The 27,386-nt window shown below is 42.0% G+C and overlaps 2 protein-coding genes across 11 annotated transcripts in view; one reads left to right on the top strand and one right to left on the bottom strand.

Moving 5' to 3' along the window:
- Positions 1-4,916: 4,916 nt before the first annotated feature.
- Positions 4,917-5,417, bottom strand: LOC126500834 (uncharacterized). Its single transcript, XM_050141066.1, has 2 exons — positions 5,359-5,417; positions 4,917-5,271 (listed from the first exon to the last, which is right to left on the bottom strand). The coding sequence occupies exons 1-2, from the start codon at positions 5,415-5,417 to the stop codon at positions 4,917-4,919; spliced, it is 414 nt and encodes a 137-aa protein (XP_049997023.1).
- Depdc5 (DEP domain containing 5, GATOR1 subcomplex subunit) overlaps positions 5,005-27,386 on the top strand; it is a 113,481-nt gene continuing 91,099 nt past the window's right edge. For 2 of the 10 annotated variants that reach the window (XM_050141027.1, XM_050141028.1), the window contains exons 1-10: positions 5,132-5,155; positions 5,886-6,002; positions 8,756-8,843; positions 10,378-10,424; positions 15,868-15,953; positions 17,952-18,035; positions 18,819-18,868; positions 21,254-21,323; positions 23,934-24,012; positions 26,349-26,410. In XM_050141027.1, the coding sequence (XP_049996984.1) occupies positions 5,945-6,002; positions 8,756-8,843; positions 10,378-10,424; positions 15,868-15,953; positions 17,952-18,035; positions 18,819-18,868; positions 21,254-21,323; positions 23,934-24,012; positions 26,349-26,410 (624 nt within the window). In that variant the 5' untranslated portion in view covers positions 5,132-5,155; positions 5,886-5,944. Of the gene's footprint in view, positions 5,156-5,290; positions 5,424-5,885; positions 6,003-8,755; positions 8,844-10,377; positions 10,425-15,867; positions 15,954-17,951; positions 18,036-18,818; positions 18,869-21,253; positions 21,324-23,933; positions 24,013-26,348; positions 26,411-27,386 lie in introns of those variants that run through there. The other 8 variants (XM_050141024.1, XM_050141023.1, XM_050141025.1 and 5 more) reach the window with 8 other exon arrangements.

Genomic DNA, 27,386 nt, shown 5'->3' with positions numbered 1-27,386 from the left:
CACAGAGAAACCTTGTCTCAAAAAAAAAAATTAAAAATAAAATAGAAATAGAGTTTTAAAAAAGCCACGTAAAGATGGAAAATATATAGACAGTCTAGATACTGTATGTTACTGTATTGTCTTTCAATTGTTTGACTGCAAAGGAAGGAGCAACAGCTGCTAAAAGATATTTGATTATAAATGCTGCTGGATTAATCCAATCTATATATTTTGAAAATGCCTTGACTTCAAAATTTTAAGTCAAAAGGTATGTTACTTTGGAGAAGAAGTTTTGCTTTTGTTTCCACAAGAAATGAGAGCCTTTGGATTTATTTTTGGTCAAGAAAAATAAAGTTTGCCTGGCAGTGGTGGTGCATGCCTTTAATCCCAGCACTCGGGAGGCAGAGGCAGGTGAGTTCGAGACCAGCCTGGTCTACAGAGCTAGTTCCAGGACAGGCTCCAAACCACAGAGAAACCCTGTCTCGAAAAATCAAAAAAATAAAATAAAATAAAATTTTAACTGCTGTGTAGTACTCCACTGTGTAAATGTACCACATTTTCTTTATCCATTCTTCGGTTGAGGGACATTTGAATGCAAATAAATGGATCTAGGAAAAGCTATATTGAGAGAGGTAACCCAGACACAGAAAGACAAATATAAGTACTCACTTATAAGGGGCTTCTAGACATAAATCTAAAACAAAACAAAACAACCTACAGTCTACAATCCCAGACAACCTAGACAACAAAAAAGACTCTAATAGGGACATACATGCATCTGCATAGGAAGGATAAAAAGATAAGATCTCCTGAGTAAACTGGGAGCACGGGGTCATGGGAGAGGGTAGAAGCAGAGGGGAGCAGGAAGGAAGGGGAGCAGAGAAAAATGTATAGCTCAATAAAAACAATAAAAAATAAAAAATTAAATTAGCATAAAACCATGGCTATTATCACTAGTTATTGGAATAGTTTCAATGGTATTTGATTAGCATCGCTGATTTAGTTTTCAGTCCCTAGCTCTATGGAACAAAAGCTGGCCTTGCATGACAAAGTCCCTGGGTTCAATCCTCAGAATTGACTATCAACATCCAAAGGATCGTAGAAGCCTAGGAATGTTTTAGGATTTGAGTTTGTAGAGACTTGCACAGTGGACACTTCCAAGCAAGAGCTATTGCATCGACTTAAGTTTATAATAACACACACACACACACACACACACACACACACACTGGTAGATATCTGATAGTGGCTTAAAGGAGACGGAAAGGCAGAGAGAGGAAAGTCTGTTTAGGCAGGACGGTGTTTATTGAAGGACACACTGCTAGGGAATACAATCTCACCCACGTGAGGGGATGAGCCATAAATCCCACGCTATGGGGGGGAATGAGAGAACGCCTCATAGTATAAGAGAATAAAATAATAAAATGGCCCAGTTCATGCAGACACATGAGAGGATACCCCAGGAAGAAGAAGGCTACGACTTTTATAGGGCCATAAATGACTACCTCACCTACTAAAAGTTCCCTCCTGTGGTTTCTCAGTTCCGTAGTTCCCTGCCGCAATGGCACTTGGGAGGTGTAGTCTTTCAGCAGGAAACTATCGTTCAAAGCTCCAATATATAGAGAAAAGAGAAGCTGTTTGCTGAAGAGGGTCTTTGTCAGATGAGGTAGTTATGGGCACACTGAAGTGGGGGAGGGGTCCCCTGGTCACTTAGCAGGAGAAGAGTTCTACTTGATCGTCTGTGATGGAGCCTGTTGTTGGAGGGGGGTTACTTATAGGTGCATTGAAGGGTCAGTCCTCCTGTCTCTTAGCAGGAGAGTTTAACTTGATCAGCTGTGATGGATTATGCGACGATTGTCGTCCTGCACTCCTAATGAGACTTTTGAAACAGAATTGTTAAAGGGCTGTAAACAGTTGATTTGGTTACCGAATAAAACGGAGAGATTTCCCTGGAAGGAAGGTTGAGGGAGGAGAAGGAGCCAAGGCAAGGGAGACAGAGTGGGTCAGTGAGACTAAGTGGGCACGGACTTGATTCAGGGTGACAGGGATTGGTCCCATGCCAGGACTCCTGCGCCCAATGAGCTAGCAGACGTAGCAGGGAACTAGAGAGCGTCAAAGGAAGGGAAGAGGACTAATGTCAAGAATAATATTACTTGGAGCGGGATGAAAGGGATGAAGTTCCTTCTCAGCCAGTTTCTCCACGTCGTGTGAAAGGTCTTTTTGTAGCTATGTCCGGAACAAATGGAGCTGTTGTCGGGTGAAAGTCGCCGGGAGAGCCTACATGGAACATTTTGCTTGGGTATAGGGTGAAAGTCAGTAAAACATGTAAAAGACAGGGTAATACATCACACATGAGTATAATAAGGAGGGCTGATGTGACCAAGGGAAGGAGCCAGAGTGAGAAGGAACCAAAAGGTGAAAGACCCTCGGAGAGGACTTCCCTCGAGAGGACACTCCCCCGAAGCCAAGGAACAGGCCAAGACCACACGGATGCAAATAGCAAGAGGTTTATTGGGTAAACACAGGTACCTGCGGCGACAAAGTCTTTTGGAGGACTTGCGCGCCTGCAGACTGGGGGATGGCCAAGAAGCAAATTACAGAAGCAGAAGAAGCAGATGCGTGGTTATCGGTCTGATTAGAATGGGGCAGGGGGCATAAGTGGTTTTTCCTTTTCCCATACAGATGTATCCTGCTTGTAGCCAGAGACCCTGACCTCATAAATATCCTGCTTTGCAGCCAGAGGCCTTGACCTCATTCTGCACTTACATTTGTTTGTCAAGAGCCTTGTAAAATGATGTTATAGCAGTTAAGCTGGGGTCCTATATAGGGGGAATTATTTCTTTTGTAAACTGCTGATATTTTAGGTTTGGCACATGTATCCTGTTTCCCTAGGCAAACACGGGATGTTCTCATGAGAGTGGCTAGCTGCAGGTCCTGAGAGGGTCCTGAGGGTCTCAAGCAAACAGGATGTTCTCATGAGAGCCGGCTAGCAGCTGCAGGTTTTTTTTTTTGGGGGGGGGGGTCTGTAGGGTCTTTCAAAGGAATTTTCATCTTGTGTCTTGTGCTAAGCAGAAGTATCTTTCTTTCCTTTTTTTTTAAAATATTTATTTATTTAGAGACAGGGTTTCTTTGTGTAACAGTTCTGCAGTTCTGACTGTCCTGGAACTTGCTTTGTAGACCAAGTGGGACTCAAAAATCATGGAGAGCTGCCTGCTTCTGCCTCCCAAGTGCTAGGATTAAAGCTGTGCACCACCACCACCTGGTCGTTTGGTTTTTGGGACAGGGTTTTATTTTGTTGTTTAGTCCTGGCTGTATTGGATCTCACTCTGTGACCAGGCTGGTCTTGAACTCACAGAAGTCTATCTGCCTCTGTCTCCCAAGTGCTGGGATTAAAGATGTGCGCCACCACTGTCTGGTAGAAGAAATTTTTTAACTTTTTATTTAAAAATAGATTGGTTTAGAGGCATAATTTGTAAAGCAAGATAATTATATTAAACAAGTTTTGGGATTTCTGTGAAAACATCCACAAATACCACTTCCAAAGCCTGTATACTCCTTACAGGCACCGGCCCTGGAGCGTTCAATCCTATAGTCCCAAAGCACTACAGGTCAGCCCAGGTCAGAGATAATCTCCTTCAGGTGTGGGGCGTCATCAAATAGAATCATTTGTTGACTCTACAGATATAAAACCAACTGTCAAAGACATGGCTTGTTCTATCTACTAACTATGCAAAGCTGTGAGTTTGATGACAAAGTATCTGACATCTTCCTTTAGTGAGAGAACATGGGTGGTTAGAGTGAGGGCCCTGGAATCAGCTTTTACTAAGAGGAAGAACAATGCCAGGGTAGAGGGTATGGCCAATTAAACCAATATGCAGGTCTCAAACCTGTGTCACAAGGTTCCCCTCCTCACAGCGTCCTCACATGTCCATTTGGGAGACATTAAGGGCAGAGTGTAATTGCTACTTGCCTCTCTGAAGTCTGGGACATTTAGGATGTGGGTGGAGGCTCTGAGGTCCTCCAGTGGGCAAGAGAAACCATCCCCCTGTCACGTGAGACATAAGGAGTAATTAATCTTTGGATAAGAAAGTTTTTTTTTTTTTTTCTGGTTTGGCCAGGCCTGCATAGCCATATGCAGCTGGAGGCAGAAGCAGCCGGCTTCTGACAGGTCTTATTCCCCATGCATCCTTGTTCCATAATGAGGCTAAGATGCCACATACTCTGGTTGGATATCTGTGCCCCAAACAAGGGAACTACTTGGGCCTGGGGACTTCCTGCCAATCAAGCTTATTGTAAACTTAATTCATTTTACTCAAGCATTCAATATTTTATAATCAGCTTTTCTATAAATCTGATTTTGACTATTATTTTATATTAGTCAAACTAAGTTTACTTTAAACTTGTTTTGAGTTACTTGCATTAGGCTTAATTTTGACAACAGAAGACTATATAATAAGAAATACAGATTGGTCTCTTCCTCCAAGCTTGTTTCTGTAAATGTGACATTTGTACTTTGCATGATTTACTATTAACTTGTATTTCTCAATCATACTTAACAGTTTACAATAAATCAGTTAACTCTCTCATAAGTTATACACAGCCCCGTTTTCTTGCTGCATAGCCCAATCTAGCCTTGAACTACAGGGACCTATCTCTGTCTCCAGAGTACCTGAGTTACCAGGGTGCATCACCACATTCAGCTTCTGCCTGAGACTGTTGTGTCTTTCAATAGCCCTCTGAACCCAGGATGAGTTATTTACACTGTCAAACAGACGGAAAAACAGCTCAACGAGATAGGAGTCGACTCTCATGAGTTTCCCGTATTACGAGATCACTGTCTGAAACGAAGGTCCTGGCTCTGTTTTCAAAATTTCTTTGCAAAGCATACAATACGGTAGCTCGAGGCGGGAAACTCCAGCAGGACTCAGAGAATGAAGTCAGACTCGACGCCACGCCCCCCCTCCCAAGCCCCGGAGGAGGAAGTGGCGAGGACACCGAGACGAGGCGGCGGCTGGGCTAGAGCGGCCAGGCCCGGCGGAGCGGGGAGCGGCAAGGGGCGGGGACTCGGGGCGGAGCCTCCGGAGCGGCGCGGGCTCAGGTGAGCGCTCCTCGGCGGTGCTGGCTGGAGGGCGCCTAGAGCTCTGGTGCGGAAGCTGCGCGAGCTGTGGGGGCTCAGGTGGGCTATCCTGAGGAGGTCCGGAATCTCTGGCGAGGATCTGGCCTCGGGCCGGGCCCGAGGAGGGGAGGGGCTGTGGAACTGGGGGCGAGTCGAGCGCCCGCCCCGGGCTGAGACTTGAGGGGTTTGAAGGAGGGGGCTCTGAGCCAGGTTCGAGGCCCGACTCTTCCCTCAGCCCCCGTGTGACCTTGGATAAGTCTTACCCTCCCCGAGCTTCTGCTACCACGACGACGAAATGGGTCCGCTGAGAGTTGGTACACATAGAAAGGTTCGGCAAAGAAACCCCAGCCTTCTCTCTGCTCTCTTCCCCAGGACATTGTTAGTGAAACGTGAATCACGGGAGTGCTTAAGAGTTTGAGTGACCTTGGGCCAGTCCCCTGTTTTGACGTTTCTTTACAGATGTGATGGACTAACCTAATATCCCTGTACTATTCTGGTGTTACTAATGCAGACAGAAACTAGGCAATGTCCCTGTCACTACAAGTGTCTGCTAGGTATGCGGCAGAGAGAGTATTTTTTCAGAGGATTGACTGGATCTCAGCCCCAAATCACTTTAATTCCTAAAGCACACTTCTGTTTGTTTTTCTTCCTTGGTAATTGGAGGACTGATTTAGTTTAAGGGTTGGCAGGCCTCTCGGCTGAACAATAACCAGTATCTTCAAGGACTAAAATTAAAGAGCAATTTTAGGAAGCCTGACATCTGGCTGTTTTGTTTGTGTTTCAATGGCAGGAAGGCAAGATGACTTCCCTGCTCCAAGATTGGAACAGCTGAAGAAACCACAAGACAAAATGAGAACTACAAAGGTCTACAAACTTGTCATCCACAAGAAGGGCTTTGGGGGCAGTGGTCAGTATTGATTGGTCTTTGGGGATTGTGTAAATTGGCCAAAGTTATGATGTGCCCAGTACAATACAATCAATGCCTTAACAATTACGAATATCACAAATTGAGGTGGGCAGGTAAATGAGTGAAGCCATAACAGCTATCAGGAGAATTGGTTGCACCGGAGTCGACAAGAACTCTGAAAAGCATTCACATTCAGGTTTTGTTTGGTTTTATTTTGAATCTTGGTCTTACTGGGTGTCCCAGGCTCATCTGGAACTCCTCTTGTAGCCCAGGCTGGCCTTGAACCCATTATCTTCCTGTCTGCGTGTCTGTGTGGAAATGTTCTACCACACCTGACTTAGTTTTCCCTTTTTTTTCCCCTCCTTCAGCAGAGGAAATAACAAGAATACAGTGTATATGGTATATATATATAATATATGTTTACATTATATATATATATACTGTACTGTGTAGGTATATAGGTCTGTGATTTATTTTTATTTTGGTGTGTGTATACAAGACAGAGGTAGCTTGGTGATATACCTAGGAATACAAATAAAATTCTAACCAGTATACCTATCAAATATAAAGGTTGTGAATATGGCAAAATCTCTTGTCCCAAAGGAGTTCTTAACTTTATGAAATGATTAGCTAGCTGTAGTGACTTGTGACTTTGACACAGAACTTTCCAAGGTTGAGACAGGAGGATTGCTTAAAGTTTGAAGCCACCCTGCTGCAGAATGAAACTGTTTCAGAGGAAACAGTAAGGATCTAGATGTGGTGGTGTGTGCTTTAAATCCCAGCACACGGGAGGCAGAGGCAGGCAGATCTCTGAGTTTACGGCCACCCTGGTTTACATGGTGAGCTCTAGGCCAGTTCACCATGTCCGAAAACAGCTCTAGACTCTGTCTGAAAACAAACAAAAATGCAAACAAAAAAAGAAGAAAAAGCAGTAAGTAAAGATGGAGAGAAAGAAGAAGGAGAAAAGAAATGAAAGAAATAAAAACCGTATACTTACCGGGCAGTGGTGGCACACACCTTTAATCCCAGCACTCGAGAGGCAGAGGCAGGTGGATCTCTGTGAGTTCGAGGCCAGCCTGGTTTACAAGAGCTAGTTCAGGACAGGCTCCAAAGCTACAGAGAAACCCTGTCTCGGAAAAAAAAAAAAAAACCCAACAAAAAAACCCTAAAAAGCCAAACAAACCGTGTACTCAGGGAGCTTAAACAATGGAAGTTTGTCATGGGTACTTCACAGAGATTGGACCTAAAATTGACAATGGAACATTCTAAATAAATCAGTCCTTTACTAGGCTGAATTTTATCAAGTATTTTATCAAGTATACTTGTAGTCTACCCTTATTTTGGGGCGGGTGGGTTTATTTATTTATTTGTACTGAGGATTGGGATTGCAGCCAAGTTCTCATGCTAAGCATTTACTCTATGCCCTTACCCCAACCCCTATAGTTTAAAGGTTGTTTTGAACCCCCATGTGAACTAACACTTGAAGTCTAGACTATATGGCCTGCGTTTTATAACATATAAGAGGTGGTGAGCCTAATTTAGACAGAAGGAACTCATTGCCAGTAATGAGATTTTACTGGCTGTCTACCTTTAGATAAGCCAGTTTGTCTTCCAGGTTTTTCCTTGCTCTAACAATAGCTCCAAAAGATTTATTGTGAGGGTTTAAGACAGTGTTTTTAAGGGAATTCATTGCATATTACATAAATATAAGCGGGACCTAGGCTGTTTCCATCATGTGTATGACAGATTCACAAGTATTTTAGAGAGTGTAGTGATATGCCAGAGATGTAATTCCCCGAACCGTGGGCTGCTTTTTCCATAGAAACATTAAGAAACATGTGCTTGGAGACAGGCCTCTGAGCTCTGTCCAGTAAGATAGTAGAAAGAGCATGTGCTTGGAGACAGGCCTCTGATCTCTGTCCACTGCAGCCCTTTACTGTCATGGCTCTAGATACCTTTGCAAAAATCTTTTTCACTTATTTTTTTCTTCTGAACTGAGGATGGAAACCAGGCTCTCAAGCATGCTAGATAAGTACTTTATCTCTTGAGTTACGTCTGCTGCCCTATGCAAATCCTTTATTTGTTCTAAAACTAGATTTAAAATGGACCCTCAGAGAAAAGGCAGAACACTTGCTTACCTATGCATGAGCCCCTAGGTTAAGTTAGGACCTTATAAAATAGGAAAACAAACAGGACAAATGGGGGCTGGTGAGACGGCTCAGTGGGTAAGGGCACTTGCTGCCAAACCTGACCTGAGTTCAATCCCTGGGCCCCAAATGGTGAAGGGAATGAACCAATATTTGCAAGTTGTCCTCTGGCCTCCACACACACACTTAACCTCCCCCCCCCCAAAAAAAAAGGTCCAACAACCCAGAAAACAAAAATCCAAATGGAACCTCAATATAACAACAAAAATAAAAATAAACATTGAGCGTAGTATAGCCTGCCCTGTGGTCTCGCCAGTCTGGGACCACCAAGAGAGGAAGGTGAAAGGATTCAAAACTACCTTATAGGATGAGTTTGATGCTATCCTAAGACACTTATGTCAGTAAAAAAAGTAAAAATAGTGCCAGAGTTCAAATGTGAGTCCTAGTAGTAACACCAACATGATGGGGATGCTCTGTGTTTTTTCTCTGTTGCTTTTATTTTTTTAGAGGTATGTGGTAGAGATTCACCCCCACACCTCATACGTGCTAAGCCTGTGGTCAACTACTAAGCCCATTTGCTTTTAAAGTCACTGAATTGTCTTTCAGATGATGAGTTAGTCGTGAACCCTAAAGTGTTTCCTCACATCAAGCTTGGAGATATTGTGGAGATTGCTCACCCCAATGATGAATACAGGTGAGCAATTCAAGGATTAAGGGAACTAGGCACCCTGTTGTTTTCAAATACTATTTCAGTCTGGTCAGGGCTACATTGTAAGATCCTATCTCAGAACAAAACAAAAAATGCTCATGTGCCTGATGTGGTGGCGTACACTTTTAATTCCAGAACTCAGAAGCGGAGGCAGGCGGATCTCTGTGAGTTCAAAGAGAGTCGGAGAGAGTAAGAACTGTCACACAGAGAAACCCTGCCTTGAAAACAAATGAACAGAAAAAAGCTCATGTCTAGGCTGAAGAAGTGGCTCAGTGGTTAAGAGCACTGACTGCTCTTCTAGAGGACCTGAGTTTGATTTCTAGCATGTGGCATGCCACAACCATCTGTAATTGTAGTCCCAGGGCATCTGATACCTTCTTCTGGCCTTCTAGGGCACCAGGCATGCATGTGGTGCACAGACTTATGTGCAGGGTAAAACACTCATATACATAGACAATTTTAAAAAATATATATATATATATTTAAAGATTTTTTTTTTTTAAATTATGGTTAGGTGTGGTGGTACCCGCTTTAATTCCAGCAGCTGGGAGATAGAACCAGGTGGATCTCTTGAGTTCATGGCTAGCCTGGTCTACAGAGTGAGTTCCAGGATAGCCACGGCTACAGAGAGAAACTGTCTCGAAAAAATAAAATTTTAGCTGAGTGGTGGTGGCGGTGCATACCTTCAATCCCAGCACTTGGGAGGCAGAGGTAGGCAGATCTCTATGAGCCTGGTCTACAGAGTGAGTTCCAGCACAAGCTCCAAAGCTACACAGAGAAACCCAGTCTCAAAAAACAAAAACAAGTAAGAAAGAAAAAAAAAAAGCAATTTTTAAAAACAATTAATTGTATGTCTGTGCATATGAGTACAAGTGCCCTCAGATGAAGAGCCCCTGGCTCTGTAGTTATAGACAGTTGGGAGCCACTTGAAGTGGTAGCTGGAAACCAAACTTGAATCTTCTGGAAGACTGGTGCTCTTAAACCACGTGTTCAGTCCCAACAACAGGTTTTTTTTTTTTTTTAAAGTGGCCCATTTTTGTTTATAGCGTTGCTATAACAACTCTGGAAAGTCTTTTGTTGCTTTCCTTCATTTCCTTTCAGGTCAAGTGTACTAGTATCTTTGTTTCTAAGGAAGTTTTCTCTGGTTGTGGCACAAGTTACAATGTATTTTGGGTGTTTTTTTTTTTTTTTTTTTTTTTTTTTTTTTTTTTTTTTTTTTTTGNTTTTTTTTTTTTTTTTTTTTTTTTTTTTTTTTTTTTTTTTTTTTTTTTTTTTTTTTGAGACAAGGTTTCTCTGTAGCTTTGGTGCCTGTCTTGGACGTAGCTCTTGTAGACCAGCCTGGCCTCGAACTTACAGAGATCCATCTGCCTCTGCTTCCCAAGTGCTGGGATTAAAGGTGTGGCCCACTACCGCCCGGCCAAGATACAATATATACTACATTATTAGTTCACATTTTGGTTGTAGGTAGGGCAAGCTTATCTCCTGTAGTCTCGCTCATCTTTGTTGCTTTCTTTTCCAGTCCTCTGCTTTTGCAAGTCAAGTCTCTTAAGGAAGATTTACAGAAAGGTAAATATTATCTCTCTCTGAGACTTTTATAGTTACTGCCTGCAAAACCTTTGAAACTTCTCTTGGAAATCTCAGGGAATAAGTGCCTAGCATATTGAGTTTCCTCTAGCAAAAAAGAAGACAAATCAAGCTTTTGGGGGTCAGTGACTGCATATTCAGACACTACCCCAGGAGCAAGAGTTGGTACGTTTGCTGTCTTCATTTACCTTTACAGCTGACTAAGCTTTAATCTCGTCCAGACACCGAGTCAGATGAAAATTGCCAAAGAATCTCATTTTTGTTAGCATGTTGCAGGCATTGAAGAAACTACATTTAGAGCCAGAGGAAAAGGTAATTTGAACATGGGAAGTTTTATATTTAGCTCTTAAAAAATTGATGGTATATTTTCTAAGTAATATTTAAGTATTTTCTGGGATGAGTGTGTTGCCAGTGTTCTCTGGTCTTTGTGTTTCTAGATTCTTCCTGTCATTTTTCAAAGAATAAGAGAGTTGCATGCAAATCAAAAAGTAGCAAGGGATTTTATTCAAAGAGAAAGTGAAGGTGGAGAGTAGATAAGTCAATTGCAAAAGCCTGAGCAAGCATGGGACTGCAAGTACCTGGTTACTAACCAGGGTTTGCTTTTGTGGGTCCAAGGGAAGAGTCTGTCAAGAAAGGGTAGCTTTCTGTCTTGAGTGTTAGGCTTAGGTTGTGTAACTGCTCCTGTCTTCTTGTATAATGCATCTGACTTTGATCATATGTGTACCTACTTGTACATAGGCATGAGGTGATAAATAGGCTCTTTTCTCTAAATGTTTCCTCCTAAAACAGTTTGCTTACTGTTCCTGCACTTTAGGGACCTCAAGAAAGGGGAGGGGCCAAGAGATGTAGCTCAGTTAGTCAGCCTGCCCAGAATACACTGAGCCCTGGCTTCCATCCATCTCTGGAACTGTATAAAACAGATGTGATGGGGCTGGAGAGATGGCTCAGTGGTTAAGAGCATTGCCTGCTCTTCCAAAGGTCCTGAGTTCAATTCCCAGCAACCACATGGTGGCTCACAACCATCTGGAATAAGGTCTGGTGCCCTCTTCTGGCCTGCAGGCATACACACAGATAGACTATTGAATACATAACAAATCAATCAATAAATATTTTAAAAAAAACTGATGTGATGGTGCTGGCCTTGAATCTCTCTCTGTTTTAATAAGAAAGAAAGAAAAGCCATGTGTAGTATCAAAGGCCTTTACTCCCAGTACTCTGGAGGCAGAGAGGCAGGTGGATCTCTGTTAGTTCAAGACCATCATGGTGTACAAAGTTTTTTCCAGGACAACGAGGACTGTTACACAGAGAAACCCTGTCTCAATAAAACCAAACCAACCAACCAACCAACCAAATAAACAAACAAACAAAAACCATTTGCAAATAAATAAAAATGATCACACACCAGAATTAACCAGATCCAAAATCTGTACTCAATGAACTTTACTGTTAAAATAGGAATTTGGGAGGGAAACTGGGAAATGTCACATTAAATTTTTCACGTTTATTACTAAATATATTTTATGTACTTTGCCATCATTAAAACAAAACAAAAAGGTCTGTGGCCAAATTAAACTTAGAAAACCAAGTAACTTCCTATTCTGTTTTGTAATTGTTTGTCACCTGCATCCAGTCCTTCCTCACCCCTGATATTCAACCTTTCTTATTCTCTTCCTGCTTTACTGTAGCCACGTGTACATTTGTTTACATATATACATATATTATTGGCTAGATTCCGCTTGAGAAAGAGCATGCAGTTTTCTTCTTCCTGAATCTTTATTGTTGTTATACATACATACACATTCCTAAATTCTTAAGTTCAACCCGCTCAGTCCATAGAATGTTACCTGTATGAACATGATTTCAGGGATGAGCACTGGTATTGGATAAGCAAATGGAGGGCTCTTCCCTGTGGAAGACCAGTTCTCTTGCTCTTAGCATTCCATAGTGGCCTGCTGTTTATGGTCTATGGTTGAGGTCCCTCAAACTTTCCCCTTCCATATTAGCATATTCTTTGGTGTATCATTGTTCAGGTCTTGTTTGCATCCATGTTGATGGAGCTTCATATGGGGAGCCTTTCTGACATTTATTTCTAGGACACACAATCTAACAACTAACTTCCTGTTCTCCTGGCTCTTAAAATCTTTCTGATCACTCTTCCACAGTGATCTCAGAGCCTTACGTGCAGGAATTGTGATGTAGATGTATCAGTTGTGACTGGGCACCACCCAGCCTCTTGTTCTCTGCATTTTGACCAGTTGTGGGTTTCTGTATGTGAGACCCTGTCTCAAAGAAAAAGTTCTTCCTAAATTTACTTATGTAAGTATGCGTGTGAACACACACATTGGGCAGGATGAATGTGTGGACAACTTCAGGGAGTCACTTCTCTCATTTCACCATGTGGGTCCCAAGGATTGAACTCAGGTTGTCAGGCTTGGTGGCAAGTGACTTTACCACCAAATCACTTTGCCAGCCCAAATAATGGGTCATATGACATTTTATATGTGTGTGTATGTGCACGTATGCATACACACACACACGCACACACGCGTATTTCTATTATATATTCCTTAGTACCCTCTCTTGTCTCTCACATCTGATAATCTTGTCCTCTTCCAGTGTAGCTCCCCTGCTTTCAGGACTCTGTGTGTGACCCAGTGAGTTTTATTAGGGTTGTTTACATGAGCATGGGGAGGATGTATGTACAGGAGCATAGGCACCTTACCCATGGCTACTCCACTGGGAAAATGTGTTTTCTTCCCTCTTCAACCATTGACTGTTTAAATCTGCAGAGATGACTGGGGCCTCATGAGCCTCTCCTCCTTTCATCAAGGAATGTTGACAGGCCCGATCTTCTGCAGGTAATCATAGCTACTGTGAGTTATACAGTGAAATTGTCATGTCATATCCAGAAGTTAGCATCCCACACTGTTCTTCCCACTTCTCTGGCTCCTGTGTTGCATCTTCCCTGAGCCTGTGGCTTGGGCATGCAGCAATCATTTATTCTGGCCAGTTATGAATCTCTGCAGTCATTGCTGGCCAATGCAGAAAGAAGCTTCTCTGGTCAAAGCTAGTAGAAACGCGAATCTATGGGCATACACATAGTTATTCAGCCAGTTTCAGTACTGTATACTTTTAATTCCAATGGAGGCATGTAGATCCTTGTGAGTTAAAACCAGCCTGTGCTGCAGAGTAAGGTTCTAAGGCAGTTTATGACTACATAGTGAGACTCTGTCTCCAAAATCAAGATAATAATAAATAGAATAAAATAAAAATATAGTAATTTAGAAAGCAATCTGAGTCTATGGCTGATGGTACAGTCTGTGGCTGATGGTACAGTCTATGGCTGAACATCTGCAGATGTTCTCAGTTTCTTCAGATCTTAGAAGCTAAGCAGTATTAGGCCCAGTTATTACTTGGAAGAAGCCAGTTTTGAAAGGCACATTGTATTCATTTAGTAAAACTGCAACCACAGGTTTTTGCCAAGGTTTACAGTATCAGAAATGAATTCCCTCTTACTGTATTGTGTCAGATTGACTCTATAACAGACTTTTACTATTGCTCCATTGGATTCATCCTGCCTGGCTGGTTTGTGTTGTTGCATATAGACTCCGTAGCTGAGTAAGACAGTTGGTGATCCTTCACCACCATGACGGCTAGTCAGCCAGGAGAAAGCTTTCAGCTCCGTTCCAGCTGGGTTTGTTTCTGCTCATTGCCCCAGGCCAGCAGTGCTTTCCGAAATAAGGTCAGTTTATTATTGTCTCGTTTTGGGGAACAACCAACAGTGGTGGCAATTGCTTGTATTGTTTTGAGAATCTATGGAGTAGCTTACTTCTGCCACTGGGATTTGAACTTTTCTTAGGTTGCTCCTCCCACCTCCACCCAGGGCCTGGTGTGTACTAAAACAAGTTCCGTGCTGCTGAGTTACATTTCCCAGCCCAGCCGCCAGATCCTTTTTTTTTTTTTTTTTTTGAGACAGAAGCCCTGGTTGATTTGATTTCTTTATGTAGACCAGGCTGAGGTCTACTTGTCTGCCTCCCAAGTGCTGGGATTAAAGACATGTACCATCATACCTGGCTCGGATTTTTTTTAAAAAATACTTTTCATTTTTAAATGTTTTTGTTTTTTGGTGATAAAGGTCTCATGGTCCAGGCTGAACTTGCTGTGTAGCGAGGATGACTTTGAATTTCTGATCCTCCGCCCTCTACCTCCAGAGTGCTGGAATCAAAGGCACTTACTACTTCTCATTTTTTCCTGTGCCCTGCCTGACCTTAAACTCACTGTGTAATCCCTGTTGGTTTCCAGTTCAGGACAATTCCCATGTCTCAGTGTCCTAAGTACTAAAATTTTTCTCGTGTGTGTGTACATGCACATGTGCTACTCATGCCTGAATATGTAAAGGCGGAGGTGGATGTCAGGTGTCTTCTATCGCCATCTCAATTTTTCTGCAATGGTCTTTTTGTTTGGTTTATTTTTGAGACAGGGTCTCACCTTGTGACATTTGCTAACATGGAACACACTATGTAGAAGAGACTGGCTTTGAATTCACAGAGATCCATCTGCCTTTGCCTCCTAAGTGCTGGGATTGCAGCCATACACCACCATGTTGGCAAGACAGTCTTTTGATGAGCCCAAAGTGCTCTGTCTTGGCTAGGCTAACTGGCCACAAGTCCAGGGATCCACTTGTTTCTGAACCCATTGCTAAAGTTCAGGTGTGTGCCGCCATGCTCGGATCTTACATGCGTGCTTAAGATCAGGATCCGGGTTCTCCTGCTCATGGAGCAAGCAGTTTATTGACAGCCACCTCTCTAGTCCCCCACATGCAAGATCTGTGTTCGTCTCTTTCTCTCCTGTCTCTTCTGGTTTCTCCACTCCTTTTTCTCTCATTTTCTTCCTTCTTCCCTCCACCAGCAAACTCAGGGACTCGTGTGCTGAGCATGTTTGCAACCACCAAGTTACACCTTTCTCTTCTAATTTTTTGATTGATTTATCTTGCTTTGTGTATGGATGTTCTACCTGTATGCATATATGTGTACCATGCTCATTGCTGCTGGATCCCCTGAAACTGGGGTTACAGATGGTTGTGAGCCACCATGTAGGTGCTGGGAGTGGACCCAGCTCAGGTCCACTGCAAGAGCAACAGCTTCTCTTAACCACTGAGCCATCTCTCCAGCTCCAGCTCTTTTTTGATGCAAGAACTGCTGAAGTAGCCCGGTCAGGCTTTTCAGTCCTCCTGCCTCAGCCTCCAAATGCTGGAATTACAAAGGGCCCTGACACCGGGTGCTTTTCATTATTTTAAATCAAGTGTTACTGCTTGGGCTTGTATCACCTGTAGAGAACTGTTTAAAATTTCATGTCCTGAAAGGCAGAGGCCAAAGCAAATGATCAAAATGTGTTAACTGAACCAATTTTTTTTTTTCTGTTTTAGAAACTATCAGTGTGGACCAGACTGTGACTCAAGTATTCCGGCTAAGACCTTACCAAGATGTCTATGTGAATGTTGTAGACCCCAAAGTAAGTTTTTGTTTTGGACTTTAATTTTTTTTTTTTTTTTTTTTTTTTTTTTTTTTTTTTTTTTTTTTTTTTTTTTTTTTTTTTTGGTTTGGAAATTTCTTTTTATAGTGATTAACACCTATCCTCAAAGGTTAGGTGACGATGGAAATGAGGTTGTTAAGTGTAGTGCTATATTGTTAAGTGGTCAGATATAGGTCATTTAAATATTATTGGTATGTAGGCTGCATTTAAGTCCTCACTTTTTAAAGCTTGTCTTGCTGGGCGATGGTGGTACCTGCCTTTAATCCCAACACTTGGATGACAGAGACAGGTGGATCTCTGTGAGTTCAAGGCCAGCCTGGTCTACAAGAGATAGTTCCAGGACAGGCGCCGAAGCTACAGAAAAACCATGTCTCAAAAAAACAAACAAAAAACCAACCCCCCTCCCAAAAAGCTTGTCTTAGTTTATTATCTATTTGAGTGTTTGCTTGCATGTATGCCTGATGGCCAGAGAGGCCATAAAAGGATGTTGGATTCCCCTGAAGCTGGAATTAGATAGTTGTGAGTCACCATATGGGTACTGGGAGTTGAACCTGGGTCTTCTGGAAGAGCAGTCAGTGCTCTTATCTCTGAGCCATCTTTTCAGCCCTTCATGCTTATTTTCTTTTTTTAGGCAGAGTCTGTTGTTTAGCTCAGCTGACATAGAACTTGATATATAGCCCAGGCATGCCTAGACCTGCTAGCACTCCTCCCTCAGCTTCCTGGGAGTGTAAGATGCATCACTGTATCTGGCTCTGAGTTTTTTTCTTTTGTTTGTTTGAGTCAGGGTCTCACTTTGTAACCCTGGCTGTCCTGGAACTAACAATGTAGACCAGACTGGTCTGCAGAATAGCACTCTGTAGTAATAGGAGCGGTGGTCTGCTTCCCCGCCATGTGGCTAGTTTATACCCAAAATAACCACACCAAACAGTATTAATTAAATTACTGCCTGGCCCATTAGTTTTAACCTCTTATTGGCTAACTCTTTTTTTTTTTTTTTATTTATTATGTATACAATATTCTTTCTGTGTGTACGGCTGAAAGCCAGAAGAGGGCACCAGACCTCATTACAGATGGTTGTGAGCCATCATGTGGTTGCTGGGAATTGAACTCAGGACCTTTGGAATAGCAGGCAATGCTCTTAACCGCTGAGCCACCTCTCCAGCCCTTATTGGCTAACTCTTACATATTTGTTTAACCCATCTCCATTAATGTGTATCACCACTTGACTGTGGCTTACCGACATGAGTCTAACCAATATCCATCTCAGAGAAGAGAGCCATGGCATTTGCCACACTGCCTTCTTCCTCCCAGAGTTCTGTTCTGTTTACTCCGCCTATCTAAGCTGCTGTCCTATCAAAAGGCCAAGGCAGTCTCTTTATTTAACCAATTAAAGTAACACATAGACAAAAGACCTTCCTACTCCACGAACTCACAGAGATAGATCTGCCTGCCTCTGCCTCCACAGTGCTGGGATTAAAGGCGTGCAGCACCACATCCAGATTTGCATTTTTCTTTATTAATTGATACTTGATAGGCAAAATAATTATCCATAGGGTATGATGTGCATTCTATAGTGAAATAAAGCGGACAGACCAATGGTATCTTTCAAGACTAAAACAAAAGGACATGGGTGCATGCATCTGTAGTTCCAGGCAGAGAGGCCTGCTGGAGCTCATCAATGTGAGGCAGCCTCGCAGCAAAGCAGTAACACCCTTTGTCAAACAGCAGCAGCAGCAGCAGGATTGAGGCACACAAGTGGTCCTCGGGGGCTCCTTTTCATGGGCTGCTGCCATAGTATGTGCTGTACAAATGCCAAGGGCGTGGTTGAGTTGCCTTTGCTGCAGAGAGTGAGTTCTGCTGTTGAGTGATTGTCCAAAGGTTTTCTTTTTTTTGCACTTTTTTTCACAGTGTGTGGATATCATATTTTGACTATAAAGTGTGACAAAGGAATACAAAAGTGTGATTATCCTCTTTTAGGATGTGACTCTTGACCTAGTGGAATTGACTTTTAAGGATCAGTACATTGGCCGTGGGGATATGTGGCGACTAAAGAAGAGTTTGGTAAGATATGGTCTTTTAAAAACCAGCATATTGTCTTTTCTATGACACGGATTGTCCTTGTTTATCATATAAATTTAGAGCCGTCCAAATACCTTCTGATTGTAGCATCCACAGGTACTTACTGTACATATTTGGCTATATCCTTTTCTTTTTTCTTTTTTATTTTTGTGTGTATGGCTCTATGCATGCCTAGTGCTTTCACCAGTCAGAAGAGCATAGTGGATCCTCTAGAACGGGAGTTACAGACTGAGCTTCCCTGTGAGTGCTGGGAACCAAACCTGGTTCCTCTTTAAGAACACTCTTTCAACCCCATCCCCACTCCTCTTCCCGCTTTTGAGAAGGGTCTCAGTATGTGGACTTAGCTGGCCTAGAACATGCTGTGTAATCCTTGTTACCCTGGAACTGACAATTCTGCCTCTGCCTTCTGAGTGTTGGAACCAAAGACATGTACCATCAGACCCACTTACTTATTTTTATTGAACCTTTTTCATTTAAAATGCCTAGTTCATCAGAATTGTAACCCTGTACTGAAAACTCTTTAGTATTTTTTTTTTTTTGCAAGACAAAGTTTCTCTGTGTAGCTTTGGAGTCTGTCCTGGAACCAAGCTGGCCTCAAACTCACTGAGATCCACCTGTCTCTACCTCCCGAGTGCTGGGATAAGGGTGTGCACCACCATGCCCAGCATTTTGTTGTTGGAGGAGATTTTAAAGCCAAGAGGAGCTCTTGTGTGTGACTTTCTGTGGCCTGATGGGTTGAGTCCTTTTGTTTTCTCCTTCCCTTAGGTGAGCACCTGTGCCTATATCACTCAGAAAGTGGAATTTGCTGGCATCAGGTAAGTATCGTGGCATTCTCGGCTTACTGGATGGTAAACAGAAGTGGGCTTTAGTGCAGGAAGTCAGCTGAATAAGACACCTAAGGCCCGTGGGTCTCTGCAGTAAAGGGCACAAGTGTTGCACATGCTAACTTGCACGATACAAGCGAAGAAGAACCAAAGTGCATGATGGCAGTTTTAGGATTGCTTTGCGAGTTTGCTTTTTGTAATGTTGGGACCTGGTTTCATGTAGCCAGGCTGGCCTCAGTTTCAGTGTTGTCAGCACTGGCTTTTAGCCCCTGAGCCTTCTGCTCCGACTTCTCTAGTGCTAGGAGACAGGCGCTGGCCCCACACCTGGCTGCTTTCAGAATTACTGCTGTAACACGAGGTGCGAATTACATAATTTAGAAGTGGAACTGTTTTATATTAACATGTCTTACAGATTAGGATACTTGTTTACAGGTATAGAACAACCAGCACAGTATTGTCATGTGTTGCTCTTCTACCTGGACTGCTTCACTATCACTGTATTTAAAATGATTTCTGTATCTTAGTAAAAGAGACTTTTCAAATCTCTCCCCCATGTTTTTTTTTTTCAGTACTAGAGTTGGAATCCAGGGCCTCATGTATACTAGTCAATCACGTCTCCCCCATCTCCCCCCTCGCAACAGCTCCAGCCCTGAAACACTCCCTGCCTACTGTTGCCATTTCTTTACTGTCTTATTTGTTTTGTGGTGGGAATGGCCGCACACATGCTGGGAAAGTACTCTGCCACAAATCTTCATTCCCATTTTTAATTTATTTTTATTTTTATTTTTTGGATACAGAGTATCACATTAGCCTAGATTAGCTTGGAACTCACCATGTAGTCTATGCTGGCTATATATAGTTCTTGTGCATTTACAGCTCAGTGTAAGCAATATTGTAATGATTCCATGATATTCTGCTGTACGGATATACCAGTTTATTTTAATTAGTTGGCTATTTTTTAAATTGTTTTTTAAGTTTAGTCTGTCTGTGTGTTTTCCCTGCATTTGTGTATGTGTACCATATGCACACTGGTGCTCCCAGAAGCCAAAAGATTTCTGGGAACTGGAGATATGGATAGTTGTGAGCCACCACGTGGGTACTGGGACTTGAGCCCAGGTCCTCTGTAAGAGCAACAAGTGCTCTTAACTGCTGAGTTTTCTTTCCAACCTCAGTTTCCTTTTTTTTTTTTTTTTTNTTTTTTTTTTTTCTGTTTTGCAAGACAGGGTTTCTCTGTTTAACAGAGCTGTTCTGGAACTTTCTCTGTAGACCAGACTCTCTTTGAACTCAGAGAGATCTGCTTGTCTCTGCCTTCCAAGCGCTGGGATTAAAGGTGTGCCACCAGTCACCCTGCTATCTGAAGGACTCTTAATCCCTACTCATACATACTTGCATATCCAATTGTATTGTTGCTGTAGTCACAGTAGCTAAGAAATGGAGTCATCTTATATGTCCATCTACAGATGAATGGCTAAAGAAAATAGCATACATGCCTAATGGGATTTTGATGAAACCACTAAAAATAAAATTGCCAAGTGATGGTGGCACATGCCGTAATCTCAGCACTTGGTAGGCAGAAGCATGTGGATTTCTGTGAGATCAAGGCCAGCCTGGTCTACAGTGTGACTTCTAGGATAACCAAGGCTACACAAAGAAACCCTGTTTCTAAAAACCAAACCAAACAAACAAAATAATGAGATAAAATCATGACATTTTGCAGGAAATGCATGAACTCAGATAACTTTATGTAAAGCAAAACAAGCTAGACTTGGACAAATAAAGTGTCTCAGTCACAGAAACTGTTTCAGTGTGTATTTGTAAATCATGAAACTAGGAAGGGGAACCATGAAAGCAGAAGAAAGGAACTGCTGGGCAGGGTGGCGCACGCCTTTAATCACAGCACTTGAGAGTCAGAGGCAGGTGGATGTCTGTGAATTCCAGGACACCCTGGTCTACAGAGTGAGTTACAGGCCAGCCAGGGCTACATTAAAAAATCTTGTCTTGAAAAACCCCAAAAACAAGAAGAAAAAAAAAGCCAGTTGTTATTGACACTTGTTTTTTGAGGATTGGTCAAAACTATAAAATCTGTACCTGGATAATTTGTGTATTATTTCTGAGGGTCTCTGTGCTCTAAAGGCCCAGTTTCTAGACCTGTATGTTTTCTGTGGACTCCTGTTGTGTGTGTTCACACACAACAGCTGCTTATAGTAGATAAGTTGCTCATGGAACTCTCTTTGGAGAGATATAACTGATCAGACGTTTGAGTGCATGTGAACCTAGATGACAGACACAGGAGGCTAGCTCGTACCACTTAGAAGACAGCGAGTGAGCCACCTGAAGAGAGTGGTAACAATAACTTGTATGTGTATCTCCTTTCAGAGCGCAGGCTGGTGAGCTCTGGGTCAAGAATGAGAAGGTCATGTGTGGTTACATCAGTGAAGAGACCAGGGTAAGATTACAAAGTGACCTTTTTGGTTTTATTTCCTTATGCCATATTTCTGTGTGTATGAGTGTTTTGCCTGTCACATACGTATGTGTGTACCATGTACATGCCCACGGAGACCAGAAGAGGTCGTTGGATCTCCTAGAACTGGAGTTAAAGACAGTTGTGAGCCTTGATGTGGGTGCTGAGAACTTGACCTGGGTCATCTGCAAGAGCATCAAGTGCTTTAACTACTGCTTCATTTCTCCAGCCCCTGCTTCTGGTTTTTTGAATAGGGTTTCATGTAGTCCATGCTGGTTATGTATCCAAGGATCACCTTTAATTCCCAACAGTCCTGTCCCCACATTCCATGTGCTGGGATTGTAAACACATGCCTCCCCTCCCCACACTCAGTCTTGTATAGTATTGGGTATCAGAGCTTCTTGAATACTGGACAGGTAGTTCACCACTGGGCATTCTGTCAGCTAAGTGAAAGAATGCATGGGTAATTAGAAGTACCACTTTGCCGGGCGCACACTTTTAATCCCAGCACTAGGGACGCAGAGGCAGGCAGATCTCTGGTTTACACAGCGAGGTCTAGGACAGCTAGGACTGCTACACAGAGAAACCCTGTCTCAAAAAACCAAAAGGAAAAAAAAAGGACCAAGTACCACTTCATAGTTAAGAGAATTCTTTTAATAAAAACCCCAACCCCAAGATTTACTCCAAGTAGTAATGTTTTGTTTGATTTTTTACACAGGATTTTGCTATTTAGCCTATGTTGTCTTTGAACTGACTGTATTCCTGCCTCACTTTCCTGAGTTACAGGATTACAGGCATTAGCCACCATATCAGAGTTTGCTCTATTTATTGTTATTTTTGTTAAAACTTTGTATAATGGGGCTGGAAAGATGGCCCAGTGATTAAGAGCACCCTGACTGTTCTTCTAGGGAACCTGGGTTCATTCCCAGCACCCACATGGCAGCTAGCAACTGTATGTAACTCCAAGATCTGACATCTTCACACAGACAAACATGCAGACAAAACAGCAATGCAAGTAAAAATAATTTATTTAAAAAAAATTTTGTGTAATGTATTTTGTTTTGCTTCAAGACAGATTATGTACTATATTTTGATCAGGTTTCTCTGCCTCCCTCAAGTCTTTCCAAACCATCTCACCTCCCTATCTGCCAACTTTATATTCTTTCTCTCTCTCAAAAACAAAAATGAAAATCAAAATGATGAAAAAATCAATAAGACAAAAAAAAAAAAAGCCCAAACAAAACTAAACAAAAAGCACTCACACAAAACATATAATTTGTTTTGTGTTGGTCCATGGTCCACTACTACTGGGCATGGATCCTCCCTTGGAATATGGTTGATATAACTGTTAAACTTCATTGGAGGAAACTGATTTTCCCATTGCGAGTAGATATCAATTGCAAATAACTTGTTGGTTGGGGGTGGGACCTTTCATTGCTGGGATCTTGCTTGAGCATGTACAGACTTTTACAGGTCTTTTGTGTGCTACTGCAATCTCTGTGAGCTCATGTGTGTATCGGCGCTGTTGTATCTGAAAGACATGATTTCCTTGGAATCATCCACCACCTCTGGCTCTTACAATCTTTCCACTTCTTCCGAATAGGCCCTGAGCTCTAAGGGAAAGGGCATCCCATTTAAGACTGCTCCAGTCTCTCACTCTTTGCACATTGTCTAGTTGTAGGTCTCTGTTAATGCCTATCTACTGCAAGAAGCATCTCTGATGAGGATTGGTGAGCTTGTTAACTGTGGATATAGCAGTGTATCATCAAGAGTCATTTTATTCCCGTGTTCCATTAGTGGAATAATAATAGTTTTTTCCATAGGCCCATGACATATCTAGTTGCAGGATCCTGGCCACTTTAGTGATGTCAGGTATGGGTTCTATCTCATGTAGTGGTCCTTAAACAAAACAAAAAGCCCCCCTCCCCGTGGTAGTTGGTTCTTCCTATAACATTGTCCCACTATTGACTAGAATATTTTGTATGCAGGTTGCTGTTATAGGTTATAGGACTTGTAGATGTTAGCTTTTAAGCTTTCAATATGTGTGCACTTTTTTTGCTGTTTTGTTGTTGTTGTTGTTTTTCAAGACAGGGTTTCTTTGAATAACAGCTCTGGTTGTCCTGGAACTTGTTTTGTAGACCAGGCTGGCTTCAAACTTGGAGATCTGCTTGCCTCTGCCTCCCAAGTGCTGGGATTAAAGGTGTGCACCATGTCCTGGCATGTACACTATTTTTAATTGCATAATTAACTCACTAAGTAAGTTATTGCATAAATAACCTACTTAGTGAGATGGCTTAGTGAGTAAAGGTGCTTACCACCAACCCTGATAACTCGAGTCTGAGTTCCTGGGTCCTACATAGTGGAAGGGGAGGACTGACTCTGCAAGTTGTTCTCTGACCTCCACGTGTGTTCACAGACATGGATACATACATACATACCACACATTCTCTCTCTAAATAGTAACGACTAAATATAGGCAGATATGTTGAGTGTATTACTGTTGTGGCAGACTTTGACACCCTATTCATTCTGTAGAACTGAAATTGTATATGAATCATTTGCTTTTTAATGCAATTATGTTTTTATTTGTTACAGGTGGTGTTCCGTTCTACGTCGGCTATGGTTTACATATTTATTCAGATGAGCTGTGAAATGTGGGATTTTGATATTTATGGTACTGTTCCCTAAGTACTGATTGTAACTGCCACTGGAGAGAATTTTTTGGTTTCCCCCAAGTCTGTATCATTTTATAGTAAGCATTTGATGTTCTCTAAAGATGTGTCCTGCTTTCTTGACAAACCTCTTTAGTTCTCTTTTACTATCATTTTTCAATGTTCTTTTTATTACTGTTTGTTTTTTGGGAAAAGGTCTCATATAGGTGAGGATGGCCTTGAACTTCCCATTCTCCTGCTTCTGTCCCCCAAGTGCTATGATTAAAGGTGTTCATGTCTCTGCCCAGTTTATGCTGTGCTGTGGAGACCAAACCTGGAGTCAGTGTATGCTAAACAAGCCCTTTACCTAACAGAGATACAGCTTAGGGGTGGAGGTGCATGCTTAATCCCAGCACTCAGGAGACAGAGGCTTGTTGATTTCTGTGAGTTCACGAGCAGCCTGGTCTACACAGCAAATTCCTGTCAGAGCTAGATAGTGAGACCCTATAGCCAAGAATAACCTTGAACTGATTCTCCTTCTACCTCCAAAGTGCTGTGATTTCAAGAATGTACTGCCGTGCACACTTCTTCGCTATTTTATTTATTTTTAGACATTTTTCTTTTATTAATATTTTGTGTGTTCATGTATGCCCACATTCCCAGATGAAGGTCAGAGGACAGCTTTGTAGAGGGTCTGTTCTTTCTTGATTTCATGCATAGATTCTAGGGAACAAATGCTTTTATCCACGGAGCCATCTTACTAGTTCCTCTATTTTATTTATATAAACTGCGTAGATATCTGGAGAGACAGATGCAGAAGCAGAATATGAATTCCAGGAAGTGCCGTAAAGTATTAATGAAAATCCTGAATTCTCAGAGCTTCACTTCTAGTATGATTAGGTACCACCAATTTCTTTTTCTACTTTCTATGCTTTCATAGGATCTTGATCTATAACCCAGACTGTCTTCAAATTCACAATCTTTCTACCCAGCCTCCTATGAGCAGGCATTTACTAACTACCCTCAACTTGGTGTCTTTCACTTAGTTCTCTATCAATCACAGAAAAACAAGTTTGCTTCAGCTTCATTGTCTTTGAATTATGACATAATGAGCAGAGAATGCTAAAACTACTATGAGGTACCGGTGCTGTGACTACCCCACCAGTTTCATGATTTGCACAGTTCAAATTTTTATTGCAAATTAGTGCTTGCTGTGCATCAGTGAGGAAATTATGGCTAGGAGGAACTACAATGAATGCCTAGGGTTTACTAAATCATTTTGTTGTTGAACTTCCATTACTTGGAGCGAGAGAGGGAAAGAGAGAGAGAGAGAGAGAGAGAGAGAGAGAGAGAGAGAGAGAGAGAGAGAGCATGTGTACCTACATCTTTCAGGAATCAGTTTTTTTTTTTAATATTTATTTGTTTATTATGTATACAACATTCTGTCTGTGTGTGTGCCTGCAGGCCAGAAGAGGGCACCAGACCCCATTACAGATGGTTGTGAGCCACCATGTGGTTGCTGGGAATTGAACTCAGGACCTTTGGAAGAACAGGCAATGCTCTTACCCGCTGAGCCATCTCTCCACCCCATCAGTTTTCTTTCTCCTGTGGAGGGTCTGGGGAATCAAACACAGGTCATTAGGTTTGGCACCCCCCCTCCCCCAATTATCTTCTAAGACACTTTAAGCATGGCTATAAAAATCATCATATTTGGAGTTTAGAAATACACATCATATTAACCAGTCATCTTCCTTTTTAAACATTTGGAGTTCACCTTGAAGCTGAGACTCTAATTATGAGATTTGACTGTACTTTCTGTGCTAATGAATGAAGCACTGAACCTCCATAATTAAATTTAATTTGATAGAATTGAGGATGTAACCCAATGGTAGGGTTTTGTCTAGTTTGTCTAGTGTATGCAAGCAGCCCCCTCCTTCATTTATTTTTCACTTTGTCCTTTTGCTCCCCCCCCCCCAGCCCCTTTTTTGAGACTGGGTCTCAATATGTAACCCTGGCTGGCTAGAACTTGCTTTGTAGACCAGGCTGGCCTTGAACTCTCAGAGGTCCGCCTGCCTCTGCCTCCAGTGCTGGGATTAAAGGTGTTCACCACCACATCTGTACTCTAGTTTTTATACTCTACTTTTACTATCTTTATATATACATATGAACATATACACATATAAATATAGATATAAATAAGTATATATATTTATGTATATATTTACATATATATTTATATAGCTGATCCATTGTTTTCTATTTGGTCTGATTCCTTCACTGTATTTAGAAGAGATAGTTCAAGCCAAAAAAGAATAGGAAAAATATGACATCCTCACCCTTTTCTCCCCGTTTGTTTCAGGGGATTTGTACTTTGAGAAAGCTGTGAATGGTTTCCTTGCTGACCTGTTTACTAAGTGGAAGGTATGTATTTTTCTACATTATAATCTAAGTAGATAGCACTCATTAGATTTTTAATTTTTCAGTTTTTCTTTATTTTGTATTTTTTTATTTTTATTTCTTGTGACGGGATTTCTCTGTGTACCTCTTGATGGCCTGGAACTTGCTCTGTAGACCAGGCTGGCTTCAAACTCACAGAGATCTGCCTTCTACCTACTGAGTGCTGGGATTAAATGCGTGTGCCACTGTGACCTTTTAGTGTAGATTGAATTCAGGTCCTCATGCTTATGTGGCAAGCACTTTACAAACTGAGTTTTCTCCTTAGCTCCTGAATGTGAGTTTTTTCTTTCTTTCTTTCTTTCTTTCTTTCTTTCTTTCTTTCTTTCTTTCTTTCTTTCTTTCCTTCCTTCCTTCCTTCCTTCCTTCCTCCCCTCCCTCCCTCCCTCCCTCCCTCTCTCTCTCTCTCTCTCTCTCTCTCTCTCTCTCTCTTTCTTTTTTTGGTTTTTGTTTTTAGATTTTTAATTTCTTGAGACAGGATTTCTCAAGAAATAGCCCTAACTGTCCTGGAACTATCTCTGTAGACCAGGCTGGCCTTGATCTCATAGAGATCTACCTGCCTCTGCCTCCCAATTGGTGGAATTAAAGGCGTGTGCTACCACCTGGCTGATTGTTGAGTTTTCTGAATGCAGTTTTTTCTGTTTGCCTTATCTTGAGCTACTTTAGCTGAAATGTGGACTTGAGATTTAAGTTATGCTAACCACCTCAACATAATAAACAGTATTTATGAAAAACAACAGAGCTGACTTTACAGATCGCCCTCAGTGGTGAAAGACTGAAAACTTTTTCCTAAGATCAGTATTATGGATGCTTTCTTTGTTACTCTAGGCACCCACATATAAATAGAAGTAAATCTTAAAAAAAAAAATAGGGTAGGAGGCTAGGGACATGGTTAAGTGTTTAAAAGTACTGGCTGCTCTTCCAGAAGCCCTGCATTTGAGTC

Source organism: Alexandromys fortis, unplaced genomic scaffold, assembly GCF_014885135.2.
Source record: "Alexandromys fortis isolate MF-2015 unplaced genomic scaffold, M_Fortis_MF-2015_v1.1 scaffold_7, whole genome shotgun sequence".
Lineage (NCBI taxonomy): Eukaryota > Metazoa > Chordata > Mammalia > Rodentia > Cricetidae > Alexandromys > Alexandromys fortis.
This window is presented reverse-complemented; position numbering and strand designations above follow the sequence as displayed.

Bases quoted from the DNA above. Each gene is read 5' to 3' on its own strand.
- LOC126500834 (XM_050141066.1), bottom strand. From the start codon at position 5,417: ATGTGTACCAACTCTCAGCGGACCCATTTCGTCGTCGTGGTAGCAGAA. The intron at 5,272-5,358 runs GTAAGACTTATC...AAACCCCTCAAG, and splicing joins GTAGCAGAAGCTCGGGGAGG to TCTCAGCCCGGGGCGGGCGC.